A 15,669-nucleotide genomic window follows, 5' to 3' on the forward strand; every position below is an offset into this window, starting at 1 on the left:
TATAAATTTGGTAGGTAAATGAAATCAATCAGATAAGGAGTTTTAAATTTCAAAACTTATGCTTAACATGCCTCTGCTGCATATAATTAAGAAAAAACTTACATTTGAGATGACTAGATCCACTGCAATTGTCATGTAAACACAAAGATCTGGCCCAGTTTCCTAGAAAAGTTTTTATCGCATCGTATTATAGACATCTTTCCGCGGATATTAAATTTAAAAAATATAAGATTAAAACCAATTTTGTTAGCCAAAGAAACCGATGGCCCAGGCTAACAAACTGGTATTAATTTTATGATTATTATTATTAATATTATTATTCATGGAAACTTGTCTGTAATACGATGCTATGCATGATTTTTTAGTATGGATGAGAACTTTTTCTAATCCACCGGATATTAATCGGTTTCAAAGCCATACTGGAAAAGGTATTCCTGATAATATTATTACAAACATATTGTGTGTTTGATATGTAAGAATATATTTGGGAACAAGAATGACAATCAACACTCCAAAAATCAGACCAATCGGATGATTATACAACATAAAAAATTTTTATTAAAAAAGTTAAAAACCTACATATTAAATGGACATACGGACATTCTGGAAACGATTAAGCTTTCTAAATCCTACCTAACTACTACAGGAATCACCATGCAAAGTTTGAAATAAATAGAACAATTCTAATGCCTAAGTTAACGAAAAAAAGCTATCCGTTCCGGACGAACAGACCCAAATTATAGAAAAGCTTTGCTTTTAAAAATAGAATTGAAATATTAACTAACCTGATTTAGAACAGCAAAGGCTGCCTCTTTAGGATCCCATGTTCCTTGGAACTAACCTGATTTAGGACAGCAAAGGCAGCCTCTTTAGGATCCCATGTTCCTTGGAACTAACCTGATTTAGGACAGCAAAGGCAGCCTCTTTAGGATCCCAGGTTCCTTGGAACTAACCTGATTTAGAACAGCAAAGGCAGCCTCTTTAGGATCCCAGGTTCGTTGGAACTAACCTGATTTAAAACAGCAAAGGCAGCCTTTTTAGGATCCCAGGTTCGTTGGAACTAACCTGATTTAAAACAGCAAAGGCAGCCTCTTTAGGATTCCAGGTTCGTTGGAACTAACCTGATATAGAATAGCAAAGGCAGCCTCTTTAGGATCCCAGGTTCGTTGGAACTAACCTGATTTAAAACAGCAAAGGCAGCCTTTTTAGGATCCCAGGTTCGTTGGAACTAACCTGATTTAAAACAGCAAAGGCAGCCTCTTTAGGATCCCAGGTTCGTTGGAACTAACCTGATTTAGAACAGCAAAGGCTGCCTCTTTAGGATCCCATGTTCCTTGGAACTAACCTGATTTAGGACAGCAAAGGCAGCCTCTTTAGGATCCCAGGTTCCTTGGAACTAACCTGATTTAGAACAGCAAAGGCAGCCTCTTTAGGATCCCAGGTTCGTTGGAACTAACCTGATTTAAAACAGCAAAGGCAGCCTCTTTAGGATTCCAGGTTCGTTGGAACTAACCTGATTTAGAATAGCAAAGGCAGCCTCTTTAGGATCCCAGGTTCGTTGGAACTAACCTGATTTAAAACAGCAAAGGCAGCCTTTTTAGGATCCCAGGTTCGTTGGAACTAACCTGATTTAAAACAGCAAAGGCAGCCTCTTTAGGATTCCAGGTTCGTTGGAACTAACCTGATATAGAATAGCAAAGGCAGCCTCTTTAGGATCCCAGGTTCGTTGGAACTAACCTGATTTAAAACAGCAAAGGCAGCCTTTTTAGGATCCCAGGTTCGTTGGAACTAACCTGATTTAAAACAGCAAAGGCAGCCTCTTTAGGATCCCAGGTTCGTTGGAACTAACCTGATTTAAAACAGCAAAGGCAGCCTCTTTAGGATTCCAGGTTCGTTGGAACTAACCTGATTTAGAACAGCAAAGGCAGCCTCTTTAGGATCCCAGGTTCGTTGGAACTAACCTGATTTAAAACAGCAAAGGCAGCCTCTTTAGGATCCCAGGTTCCTTGGAACTAACCTGATTTAGAACAGCAAAGACAGCCTCTTTAGGATCCCAGGTTCGTTGGAACTAACCTGATTTAAAACAGCAAAGGCAGCCTCTTTAGGATTCCAGGTTCGTTGGAACTAACCTGATTTAGAATAGCAAAGGCAGCCTCTTTAGGATCCCAGGTTCGTTGGAACTAACCTGATTTAAAACAGCAAAGGCAGCCTTTTTAGGATCCCAGGTTCGTTGGAACTAACCTGATTTAAAACAGCAAAGGCAGCCTCTTTAGGATTCCAGGTTCGTTGGAACTAACCTGATATAGAATAGCAAAGGCAGCCTCTTTAGGATCCCAGGTTCGTTGGAACTAACCTGATTTAAAACAGCAAAGGCAGCCTTTTTAGGATCCCAGGTTCGTTGGAACTAACCTGATTTAAAACAGCAAAGGCAGCCTCTTTAGGATCCCAGGTTCGTTGGAACTAACCTGATTTAAAACAGCAAAGGCAGCCTCTTTAGGATTCCAGGTTCGTTGGAACTAACCTGATTTAGAACAGCAAAGGCAGCCTCTTTAGGATCCCAGGTTCGTTGGAACTAACCTGATTTAAAACAGCAAAGGCAGCCTCTTTAGGATCCCAGGTTCCTTGGAACTAACCTGATTTAGAACAGCAAAGACAGTCTCTTTAGGATCCCAGGTTCCTTGGAACGACCAACCAGAAGAATTGTTAAATACCTATATAATAGTTATTTATCGCATCGTATTATAAACATCTTACTCTGGATATAAAAATCTACAATGCTAAGATTATAAAACCAGTTTTGTTAACCTCGAGATGCCAAAGGCACGGGCTAACAAAAGAGATTTTAATATTATGATAGTACAGAACATTTTTATTCTCGTAGGAAACTGGATATATTAAGATATAATACATAATTTTTCAGTTCTAATCCAGAGGATATTAATCGGTTTTGAAGACATACTTGGAATTTTATTACTTTAATATAGGATTTAAAAGCTTCAATATTAATTTAATTCATTTAAATCAAAAAACAAGTAAGTTTTACGCCAACTCTTCGCCAACAAAATATTTAATTTTCGGCAAATTCAAATGGAATTAATTGGCTGAATAGCAGCCCCTGGTAAATTATAAAGTTCCAAATTTGTCAATTGTCATCCAAGTAAAAATCCCTCTAACCCTCCCTCCAAAAAAATGTGTTATTACCTTGACTTGTTCAAGAAGCTGCATATCTGAGTGGCGTACATTCCTCCCCGGGGACACCAACATTCCAAAACACTTCTCAACCTAAAATAAACATTAAACTTATTTAAAAACAAGGATGACAACATCTATAATGGGAAGATCTGAAAAAAATAGGTTTTAACCTGGATTTTTGTATGGACACAAAATTTTTATTGGTAATTGATTTATTAAATTAAGTATCCACACGTTTCAACCAATAATTGTAATCTACATAAGAGGAAATATTGTGTATCATCACATTTGGGATGTACATAAATTTATCGGCCATTGTCCTATCCCTTTAGATCCCTGATAAAATTACCTTTAATTTATTGTTATCTGAAACCTGGCAAAGAGAGACTACAACGTGTTTCTGTACGTTGGATCTGATCTTGAAACTGTCTTTATCCCTAGAAAGTAGGGTTGGGCCGGATACTTTTTTGGCCGGATATCCGGCCCAACCTTACTAGAAAGAGGGTAATTTTGTTCGCATAATTCCGTAAAGTTGGGTGTTGGTTTGTAGTCAAATGCTCTAATTAAGTCAAACTGTTCTTAATTTTGGACCATTTCATATAATACTAGTGGATACACCCCTAGTATCTAGGGGAAAGAAAAATAGTCTAAAAACCATCACAGGACCTATTTGAAACTAATCTAAAAAAGTGAACACAATCGGTTCAACGGTTAGCGAGATCCTTTACTACAGACAAAAAAAACCTTACTACTTTATATAATAGGATATAAATTTGGTTATAATTAAGACATAATTTTTAAGTATGGCAGAGAACTGGTTCTAATCCACCGGATATTAATCGATTCCAAACGAGACTGGGGAAAGAGATTCCTTCAAATTTGCTACCTAAAGATACATTTACCCTTGTTTATAAAATGTTACTATTGAACCTACCTGGGAACATGTTAATATTGAACCTACATGGGAACTAATATTGAACCTACCTGGGAACTTATATTGAACCTACCTGGGAAAATGTTAATATTGAACCTACCTGGGAACTAATATTGAAATCTACCTGGGAAAATGTTAATATTGAACCTACCTGGGAACAAATATTGAACCTACCTGGGAACATGTTAATATTGAACCTACCTGGGAACATAAACAAAATTTCCTTTTCCGTCGTCCTCTCTCAGCTCTAGTCCAATTTCAAATATGATTTCCTTAAAAAAAATTTGGAATAACAAACTGTTCTAGGTACCTATACAATGTTATATTTGACATTAAAAGGTAGGACTTATGAATTTAATTTTTTGTACATATTTGATTTTAATCATTAGTTATAAAAGCAGGGTTATATAAATAAATTATATTTTGCATAATTCACCCCCCCCCCCTTTCAGTATCTTTGAATCACTTAAGAAAAGCAGATAGTTTAGTTTAGTTTTGAGTGCTGACTCTGGAGCGAGCAGCAGCAGATATAATGGGCTGTTTTTTACACTAGTTCCCAAAGTAATATAATAATATAACACTTATTGATTTGCTTAACAACTTTTGGGACTTAAGTGAATTTTAATTCGTTGTTGGGTGCTTAAACGTTTCAACCACAAATTATAATGTCCGGAAAGGGTAATTTTGTGTATAGTTAATGGGGATGTAATTGTACATCAATTTAATGGCCATTGTCTTATCCCTTTAGATCCATGCAAGAAAAGATACAATTTAAACAATTAACAAAAAAATTTGTTACTTGGCAATGTCCCTAAGGGTAAAATTGGTAATATAACAATAGTTAATGACAGATTTTCAATTTTGATGATAGCACGAAAAAACAGTTACCTCTTTTTTATCTGTATTTTTATCGATGTTATCGCCAGCCGCTTCAGAGTTAAATGCTTTGGCAAATGTCTTAAAAACTTTCTCTATGGCATCATGAATTTCACATCTAAATAAACAGTTCATTATTAAAAGCGAAGCTTTTCTACAATTAGGGTCGGTCCGTACGTAACGGATAGCTTTTTTTTGTTAATTTAGGAATGTTATAATTGTTCTATCGATTTCAAACTTTGCATGATGATTCCTGTAGTAGTTAGGTACCATTTAGATAGTGTAGGAACTCTATAATCGTTACCAGAATGTCCGTACGTCCATTTTAACAAGTTGTTTTTACTTTTTTAACAACAGTTTTTTATGTGATATAATCATCTGATTAATCTGATTTTTGGAATACTGATTCTTATGACATCAATTTACAATGTTATAAGCGAATCAACTCTATAATCAAGTCCTAACTATGTAAGTATGTCCATAAACAGTATCCTGCATGTAAGCAAACAACAAATCTATTTACAATTTGTTTCGAATTTTATACATTTAAATTCTGATTATTCAGTTCTGACACTCTACAAGTGTTAATGTTCTTTTGTCCTACCGTTTAAGAGCTTCGCTTTTATGGATGTTGTCAACCTTGTGTTTTATGTCAATTAGATAAAAATAGTTCTCGAAAAATGTAAAGGTTCTAGTCCTATCAATTACCTCACACGAGCGAGAATGCAGTCCATGACACTAACGCCAGGTCCAACATAAGTTACAATTTAGGATAACTAAGGGGAGCCAAATATCTCCTTTTCTATTTAATTTAATTTAATGCAAATTATGTTCGTCTCCACTGTGGCGGAATATTGAACATTTCATAATATTCATAACATCACAATACTGTTATTTTAATTTACAATACATTTATCATACAGAGATTTAAAAGAGTTTAGCGTTTTTGCAGATTTAACAGAAGTTGGAAGAGAGTTCCAGGCGTCAACAACTCTAACAGAAAAGCTATACTTTCTTGCATCAGGGGTATTAGGATTGAGTAACACCCATCAGACAACCAACTCTTTGATTGCATGACCTTTGTCGGAGAAGTTCTAACTGTTTTTTGATTAAGACATTCCCCCTACTCTAACTATTAATGTCGCGCACCTGACATTGCAGCAGTAGGAACCATTTTTAACGTCTTTAGTTATGACACGACCTATGACTGGAAATAAAAACTGTGTGTAATTATGAATGCGCCTGTTTTGGACCAAGTCATTTCCCCTACTCTAACTATTAACCCTTAACGGTCGGGGGGGGGGGGGGGGATTAACGCCCCCCCCATCCGTTTTTTTCTATCTCATTTTCTGTGTGTGAAAGATAAAGAGCCCAAACTGCGTGACTTTTTAAGTATGGGTATGACACATAACGGAGAGTTAGAATTTTTTGAATATCTCCATCCTGGCAGGCACAGGATGCCAGCAAACCTGGCAGGGTCATCCAGGTAAAGAGCAAAAATATTTTTTTGACTTAAACAAAGCATTTTATCCTACCAAAATACTAAAATATCCTCTAGTAGAACATCCTCATATGAAATACAGGTGTTCAAGTCAGTTTCAGGTTCCAGGTATAATCCTGCAGGTCCTGATCTTCCAGGTCTCCAGAAATCTTTAAAAGGCTCCTGTGACCGCAATTTTTGACTTAGAGACTTCAAATTTTAGACTTAAGCTTTTCTTACATGTCTACGTAACGTACTAAAATTTCATAAAGATCCGCCGCCGTTTTCCCGCCGACTGCGGAGGAGGGCAGCTGCCAAGTACAGCTGCGGCCGCTGAAATTTATGTTTTAATATTTCTAACATAAAATCTACATAAAGATAAACATTTTCTGCAAAAAAAAATTTTCTTCTAGCTTCAAAAATAAAAAATTACAGCCGTTTGAAATTTTTATGTAAAAAAAGACCTAAAAACAAAGGTTGTTAAATAAAAGGGGGAAGGAAGCGAAAATTGACTTTGACCCACTTAAGGTCGGAAATTCATTGACAAACAGGGGACATGCACAAAATTTTTTAGCCCTCTAGCTCTAATGGGGACTAAGATAATAGGGGGAGGGGGAGCGTTCAACGCCACCCACCCGACTGATTAAGGTGCGGCAAGGGGCCCGACTGTTAAGGGTTAATGTCGAGAACCTGACATTGCAGAAGTAGCAACCATTTATAACGTCTTTAGTTATGACACGACCTTTCACTGCAAATCTAACTGTCCATGGTAATGAGTTGCGCCTGTTTTGGGTTAAAACATTCCCCCTACTCTAACTATCAATGTCGCGCACCTGACACAAACATATTATAATTACCTAAAAATAAAGCATTGCAATCTAGTGGAGTATCCATCCGCCTTGTCCGTAGCTGCGGTAAATGCAAAACAATTTTTCTGTTCAGAACTCACGTCCCCACGTGCAAAAAATATTATACTGAAGCATACAAAGAGTTCAACCTTTTCTTTCTAGAAATAAAATACAAAGAAACCTAGGTATTTTAAACATCTAAAAAAACATAGAAATTATCAACAGAAACGTAAATCCTTACACAAAAGTAACAGAATGTCGTCTATGGATCAATCGGTCTGTGTGTACCGAAGGATCTCGCTAACGACTGGACCTATATGGTCCTCCTGTATATTTCAGCTTCTCATAGGTTCTGGAGAGGTTTATAATTACTTTTTCAAAGTGTACCAAAATCCTCCCAAGATAACTCACCCCTCTTTACTTTTCTTTTTAAAACTATACAATCTAAAGTAGAGTTTCGCCAACACTTTCCCTCAAGTGCCCCTAGAGGCCACTAAAACAATTAATATTATCTGCAGGTAAAACTTCATGTTCCTTTGGATTTTGATTGAAATAAGAATATTTTGTGAATCTGTATCTCTGACCAGGACAGATTTGCTGGCAACTGTTGGAACTGTCAAACTTATACAGCGGGCTACTGTACAGGACTAAACATACACAAAAAAATAATTAATCTCGGGTGAAGAGAATCTTCTCGGCATCTATTCAAGATAAATGTTTGAAAATTTTTTAGATTTTAATTCACATGAAAATTAGCACCAATTTTACTCCCGTCTTATGGCTGATTTTGAAATTTTATTGGTTCACCAAGTACTTAGGTACTTATGTATGTTATCATCCTTTTTAAGAGTCATTCTTTTCTTTACAAGTTCAAGTGACTATGATAATAACTTTTTTAAAAATTCTTTACAAGCACATAGGAATTTTCTTCTAAAACAAGGATGACAATATCCATAAAAGCGAAGCTCTAAAATAAAGGACAAACGAACATTAACACTTGTAGAGTATCGGAACTGGGTAGACTGAATATTAAGGCATCATAAGTTTTAAATCGATAGGACAATTCTAACCTGTCCAAATTAACTTAGACTATAAGAGCTAACTGTTACGGACGGACGTATGGAACGACCCTAATTATAGAAAAGCTTCACTTAAAAGTTAAAAGTCTTACATTATCAATTTCAGCCATCATTTTCTGTATTTCTTTTTCATCCTTTGGATCAGTTATTCCTTGGTTTCCAAGGAAGTAAATTTTGTTAAATACTGTATGCTCGTCTTCTAGGCATAAACAGAATATTATTAAAAATTAGAATTACAGGCCATCCATAGCAGAAAACATCTATAATATTATTATTTTATCCCCCCAATTAAAATCTAACCCCTACTTTGGTAAAAAATGCTCCTTCAGAAAAAAAATTTAGGCCCTGTTCGCGCTACATTTTATTTCCACTATTCAGATTTTTTGTCCATCCCCCCTCTCCCCCTAAAAAAATGTAGTAAGATTGTCTCTTTCAATATTCCTTTTGAGAAAGTCTAATATGTAAGTTTTGCTTTTAGACGGCGGAGAGGCCTCTAGGGGCACGTAAATGTTTTTTTTTTAAATCTATGTTAAGATCAGCTGTTTATAAAAAAATATTTTTTCGCCGCTAGATGGGGTTAGTTCATAGTTATGTTTTTTTTTGCGATTTCTTTTAAGAGGGTGGTGGTACCCTCTCCCAAAATAGTTATAAACCTTCCCAGGACACCTATGAGAAGCTATCCTTAAAAGGAGAACCATATCAGGTCAGCGCTTAGCGAGATCTTTAGGTACAGACAGACAAACGGACATCCTATTACTTTGTTATAAAGATTGACATATCTCAATTACTTTCAACATTATAAACCAATTTTTATCTGTCACCTTTTTCATCTTTCTGTTTATTTTCATGTTTGTCTAGATTATGATCTGAACTAGTTTTATCCCCACTGCCATCAACTACATCTTCTTTTGATAGAAGAACAACATCATCTGAACTACCTAAACAAAGGATGACAACATCCATAAAAACGAAGCTCTCAAACGATAAGACAAACGGACATTAACACTTGTCGAGTTTCAAAACTGTCTGAACAAAATTGTAAGTATATTTATTGCAAAAGTGCTTAAATACTGGATATTAAAGACTTACTTACATTTTTAGGACTTGAAATCTTAAAGAAATTTTCGCTTATAACATGGTACCTTATTGCAATATGAATCAGTATTCCAAAAATCAGATAAATAGGATAATTCAAAAAAAATATTGAACTTGCCAGTTTCGGGTTTGGCCAGGATTTCAAATTCATCAGATACAGATTCTGAGCTTCCTTTACCTCCGCCCTAATCAAATAAATAACTAATTAATTAATAATAGTTATTTTTCGTATCGTATTATAAACAGCTTTCCGCAGATATATAAATCTACATTTATAAGATTAAAAACAGTTTTCATATTCGCAGAAAACTGGATATAATACGATGGTATACACAATTTTTTAGTGTGGCTAAGAACCGGTCTTAATCCACTAAATATTTATCAGCTTCGAGGCGATACGGGAAAACAAGTTGAATAGGTATTGAACAAACTAAATGCAACTTTTTTCTATAAAAAAAGGTAATTACTTATTCCATTACAATAAAGAAAATAAAAATAGTCCTATTACTATAAAGAAAACTAATTTGTAGTGGTAAGAGTCCCAAACTGAAGCTTCTTATAGTGCCTATAAAAAATGACGTCATACTGGCCTACTATTGGTAATTGAGTCAATGTATTGACCTAAAATTGGTCATTTGTATTGCATACGTAATTTTTTATACTAACTATAATGACCTACTCCCAAACTTAATATCATTTTCATGAAATACAATGTAGAGTAGATACTTTCACAGAAAGCAAAAAATAATCGGTCAATCTGTAGATAAGGTATTTTGATTCATTCTGGCAGATGATGGCCGGACAAACAGACATTCATCTTTTTATCATAACGTTTTAAAATTATATTATTCGAGTAGGTATACAGTTGCTACCTTTGCTACGACAGCTTCTGATTCTTTACTTCCATCTTCGCCAGTCCCCGGGGGGGTTTCTGGCCCACCTTGGGATTCAGACATTTTCTATAGCTTTTTGCTTGATCAAATCTGAAATAAATAATTCATAAAAGGCGCAAAATATAAAGTAAATTTATCACAAATTGCCCTTTTAATACAAATACATATTTGTTTAAGAATTATCAGCATAAATTTAAAGAGAAAATAACATAAAAAAATATTTTATTTTTATATAATATCAAGTTAAACAATAAGATTTCTGAAATATTTGTAAATTATTTTGTTTCATTTCAGCAAAAATCTGGGTTTTTCTAGAAAAGTCCGCGGACAATTAATAAGTCCGGTTTTAACCGGTTAATTCATGGAAAAAAGAATTTTCAAAAAAGTTAAAATATTGTATATTCTACCTACTGTTTTTTATGTACAATTTGATTTCTTGCTATCTTTTTTTCAAATAAAAATGTTGCTTTCTAAAAATAAGTCTTTTTTGTTGTAAATTCTAATGTTTTTATACTGTGTGTACTGTGTACATGCGTTTTTTGAGAAAAATTTTTAATTTAGGACCTCTTTGGAGGCGAAAACAGGATTTTTTCAAGGTAGACTTTTGCTATGGAATTTTATTGGTGGTTAAAACTGGAAAAAAAACCATGTGGTTTTAACTACCCTGGACTTTTCTTGCCAACCGTTTTCATTTGTGATGTTGTTAAGAAAATGTTTAATGTTGAGTCCACTGAATTGTTTTGATGTCGACGCCATCTTGAATCATCTCCCACAGGGGAGACATGTCACGCAGACGGTTTACCTGAAAATAAAGAAATAGTGAAAATAATATATTTTTTAAAGAGACAGGGAACAATGGGCTGTTCATTACACTAGTCTAAGTTTTATAATAACGTTTTCTAATTAGTTGGCTTAACAACTTTGGGGACTTCGGTGAATTTTGATTGGTTGGATCATTTAGTTGAGTGTTCAAACGTTTTTATTACTAATTAGGATCTACTGAAAGGGTAATTTGGTGTAGGATCATTGGGGATGTACGTCAATTTATTGGCCATTTTTTTGTATTTATTAAGACAGTCCCCCCAAATCAGCTGAAAATGCTAATTTTTTTAACGAATCAATTGAATTCAGCTGTTGGTTAGAGTTGCTTAAAACGGCAATGTACTGTTTGAAAAAGAGAAGGAGTTTTGAAGTACATAAATCATAGAGTAGCTGTGCTACTAGAAGAAAAACGTATGTACCTCTTTGATAGTTCTTTGTACTGTAAAATCTACCTCCTCATCTGTTGTAAATCTTCCTATTCCAAACCTAAAGAAAACAAGATTATCCCGCTGAACAAGTATCTGGTTCTTCATTACTATTTTTGGGGAAATAAAAAGTAAGTCGAAATCCCCCCCCCCCCCCCTATAATCCACGACTGTGGCTCAACACGTAGCGCATTCGATCGTCGTCGGGAAGGTTTTAGGTTCGTATCTCGGCTTATAACTAAAGGCGTTAAAAATGGTTCCTACTGCTACTATATCATACTACGACATTAATAGCTACAGTAGGAGGAATTCAACTCATTACCATACACAGTTAGGACTTCTCCGACAAAGGTCGTGCAATCAAAGATGGCTGTCTGATGGGTTTAACCCCTCCCTCTTAAATTTGATAAAAATTTGCCTAACCTGATGGAAGAATGCGCCAAATCTTCATCACAACCCAAGGCTCTTAACACGTAGCTTGGCTCCAAACTGGCGGATGTACACGCACTACCAGATGACACGGCAATATCCTGACAGAAAAACAAGGATGACAACATCCAAAGTAGGATTGGGCCGTATATCCGGTTAGGCCGGACAACAAGCCATAAATCCGGCCGGATATCTGGTTATTTACCGTATATCTGGCGTTTGCCAGATATCCAGCCGGATACCGGATATCCGACATTTTAAATCAGCCGGATATCCGGCCAAAAAGTATCCGGCCCAACCCTAATCCAAAGGTGTGAAGCAATAAAAATTCATATGGAAGGAAAAGCAGACAAAGTTAATTATAAAGATGTTCAGTTCAGGGGATTCCAATTTGGGGGGGGGGGAGGGGTAAAAATCTGTTAAGGGAGGGGGGGGGTAATTTATTTTTTTTGGGGGGGAAAATGGTGCCGCAAATTTTTTTTTGCCCCCTAAAATTTTTACCCCAGGGGTAAAATGTGCTTGGGTGGGGGGGAATTACCCCCCCTGAAATCTGTTGGCAGGGGTAATTCTTCTTTACCCCCCCCCCCTTAAAAAAAAATTTACCCCCAGGGTAAAATTTTTGTGGGGTAACCTCTTTATTCCCCCCCCCCTTAGACGTCCTTGGTTCAGTTGATAATTGTGCTATAATTCTTAGAAATCAGAAGACCTTTGAAATAAAAAATATTTTCAAATGTCTTTCAAGCATGACAGACAAACTGATGTAAATTATACACTTGATGCTCATTGATACAGGGAATCTTCACCAAAAATTTCATTAAGTTGTGTGTCCAAATGTTTCAACCACTAATTCTTATCTACCTAAGGGATAATTTTATGTGCCATTATTGGGTATGTACATCAATTTATCGACTATTGTCTTATCCCTTTAGAGCCCCAACACTTACCTTTAATGCCATGAGTAGAGATTCTCCCTCTACACAGTGGAAAGACAGGTTGATACATCCATTGTACGTCTTTTCCGCATCTCCATTGCGGATTACACTTGGCAATGCAGATGTAATTCCCTATAATGTTTTTAGATTGTATATAAACAAGGATGACAACATCCATAAAAGCGAAGCACTGAAACGGTGGAACAAACGGACATTTACACTTATATAGTGTCAGAACTGAATAATCAGAATATAAATGTATAAGAATCGGAGCAAAATTGTAAATTTGTTGAAAAACTGCTTGATACAGAATAATGTTTATGGACATACTTACATTTTTAGGACTTGATTATAGAGTTGCTTTGCTTATAACATTATTCTTTGTTGTCCCAGGAATCAACATACCAAAAATCAGATCAATTGGATTATTAAATCACATAAAAATTTGTTGTTAAAAAAGTAAAAAAAATCAACACGTTTAAAATGGACGTACGGACACTCTTGTTAAGATTATAGAGTTGCTACGCTTTCTAAATCGTACCTAGCTACTAAAGGAATCACCATGCAAAGTTTGGTATCGATAGGACAATTCTAACATGCCTAAATTAACGAAAAAAAGCTATCCGTTTGTGGCGGACGGACGTACCTACCCTAATTATAGAAAAGCTTCGCTTTTAAAAATATTAATGAAGGTGCATTTCTTGCTTTATATTTTAGAACAGGGAACTGAATCCCTTAAGAAAAAAATTGCGTGTAATAAAATTAGCCGTTTGAATCTCAGAAATTGAAACATTTTTTTCTCTTTGCAAGCTTAAATTTAGACTTTTTAATGGTTCCAGTACAAACATAGGAGTCCCAAACCTAGGAGTGGACAAACGCAGGAGTGTTAAAACATTAAATTGATGAAGTATTTCTATACAGATTAGGTTAGGTTAAGATATGAATGTACAAATAAGCCCCCCGCAGGGGTTAGGCATTTTAAAAACCTATAAGATGGTCTAAAATAGGTTAGGTTAGGATAAGTGTTCATCACTCCTGCGTTTGTCCACTCCTAAGTTTGGGACTCCGTCGTTTGTCATTAAAAAGATCAAAACTGCTGTACTAGATTGATAAATCTGTTAAATATTTTAAAAAATTGTTGATTTAGTGTATGAAAAACTTATAAATAGTTAATAAATTTTGTAATTTTAAGCCCTGATGAGGTAAGATATCTTCTTTCGAAAATTTTGACAATAAATATTGAAATGAATAGCTTGAGTTTTTTACTTTTTTAGTTGTAGTTGAGACATGTTGTATTATTTTGATATTATATAATTCCCTATAATTGATTAGGTCTACGGAAAAATAGAAATAAAATCAAAATAACATCATCAATTTTCTATTAAAAATACTTTTCATACATAGGCTATTAGGAGGTAGAATATTCTGAAATCTCGACAATAACAGATTACAAATTGCTTTGATGCAATAAGAATGCTTCATAAGAAAATACTTTCATTTTAAATCGTAATATTCATGTGCATAATCGTCCTGGGAATTATCATCTTAAAAATGACATTTACAAAAAAGTTTTAGATTGTGACTGTGTCATGTTTCAAAACTTTAAATATAACTGTTGTGTAAATATGTTAAAAATGGACCCTTTCATCTTTTGAAAATAATGTTGCAACGTTTTCTAGTTTACACCTTTATTCTTAATTTAATGCAAGCATTACTTTCATCCAACAGAAATCTGGCACTGACCTGAACGAGTTTATTAGCAAGTCTGGTGACGTGTTCCTTGTCATTCTCCATCTCTGCCTTGGCAATAGCACAAGCAGCTCCCATACCAACTGTGAGAGGGGTAGGCACTGTTCCAGATCTTAATCCTCTCTCCTGGCCTCCACCTAATATCAAACAAATTAGTGGTTGAAAAGTTTGAACACTAGACTTTCTGAACTAACCTCTATCCTGGCCCCCACTTAATATCAAACAAATAATCATGATGCCAATTTTTAGTCAGAGATCTAAAGAGATAAAATGAGGTACATCCCCAATGATTATACACAAAATTACTCCTACGTTAGATTACAGTTAGTGGTTGAAACGTTTGGACACTCAACTTAATGTACCAACCCATAAAAATTCAATAAGAGTCCCAAAAGTTGTTAAGCCAACGAATAAGAAAAAGATATTATAAAACTTTGGGGACTAGTGTAATTGTGTGTAAGATATTTTTACACAGTACGAGTACACTGGCAAATTTACTTCCTTACCACACTGATATAAACACAGATTAATTAGGTAAATAAATTTTACTATTCTTGAGCTAAATGTAATATAACCTGATTGGATAGGTTCAACTCTGACACGGGGCCTCCTTCTCACGTATAAAGCACCAACTCCCTAAAATAAAAAATAAATTGGTACTTGAAGCTACTAAAAAACATTTGCATTAGGGTAGTGCGGGGTTATTCCGGTCAATTTTTTGCTTCAACTTAAAAAAAAACATACTTCCCAAAAACTTTTACTGGTTTTTAAGAGTGCAAATGAAAGATATGGCAATAACGAAGAAGCCTGTCTTGGTCCCGTTAAGATCTCACAACTAGAAGTCGGTCAAAAATCGGTTTTAAGGGCGGTGGTTGGCCTATACCGGAATAACCCCACCGGTGGGGCTATTTCGGT

General features: G+C 35.2%; 2 protein-coding genes across 2 annotated transcripts in view; both read right to left on the minus strand.

Annotated features, from left to right (window-relative positions):
- The window catches only part of GAPcenA (GTPase activating protein and centrosome-associated), a 45,624-nt gene extending 35,140 nt beyond the window's left edge, over positions 1–10,484 (minus strand). Inside the window, exons 1-12 of the mRNA XM_080173373.1 lie at positions 10,377–10,484; positions 9,623–9,689; positions 9,231–9,347; positions 8,502–8,608; positions 7,865–7,977; positions 7,340–7,456; positions 5,015–5,120; positions 4,328–4,398; positions 3,542–3,629; positions 3,202–3,282; positions 2,634–2,711; positions 103–162 (exon numbers count right to left, since the gene is read on the minus strand). Coding sequence (XP_080029499.1) covers positions 103–162; positions 2,634–2,711; positions 3,202–3,282; positions 3,542–3,629; positions 4,328–4,398; positions 5,015–5,120; positions 7,340–7,456; positions 7,865–7,977; positions 8,502–8,608; positions 9,231–9,347; positions 9,623–9,689; positions 10,377–10,460 — 1,089 coding nt within the window. The 5' untranslated portion in view covers positions 10,461–10,484. The remainder of the gene's footprint in view (positions 1–102; positions 163–2,633; positions 2,712–3,201; positions 3,283–3,541; positions 3,630–4,327; positions 4,399–5,014; positions 5,121–7,339; positions 7,457–7,864; positions 7,978–8,501; positions 8,609–9,230; positions 9,348–9,622; positions 9,690–10,376) is intronic.
- A 2-nt stretch (positions 10,485–10,486) lies between these two features.
- Positions 10,487–15,669, minus strand: part of Nfs1 (Nfs1 cysteine desulfurase) — a 30,509-nt gene continuing 25,326 nt past the window's right edge. The window contains exons 9-14 of the mRNA XM_080173374.1: positions 15,330–15,390; positions 14,749–14,891; positions 13,018–13,137; positions 12,068–12,174; positions 11,639–11,705; positions 10,487–11,199 (exon numbers count right to left, since the gene is read on the minus strand). Of these exons, the coding sequence (XP_080029500.1) occupies positions 11,113–11,199; positions 11,639–11,705; positions 12,068–12,174; positions 13,018–13,137; positions 14,749–14,891; positions 15,330–15,390 (585 nt within the window). The 3' untranslated portion in view covers positions 10,487–11,112. The remainder of the gene's footprint in view (positions 11,200–11,638; positions 11,706–12,067; positions 12,175–13,017; positions 13,138–14,748; positions 14,892–15,329; positions 15,391–15,669) is intronic.

Source organism: Acartia tonsa, chromosome 10 (genome assembly GCF_053477335.1).
Source record: "Acartia tonsa isolate MP-2025a chromosome 10, ASM5347733v1, whole genome shotgun sequence".
NCBI classification, from domain to species: Eukaryota; Metazoa; Arthropoda; class Copepoda; order Calanoida; family Acartiidae; genus Acartia; species Acartia tonsa.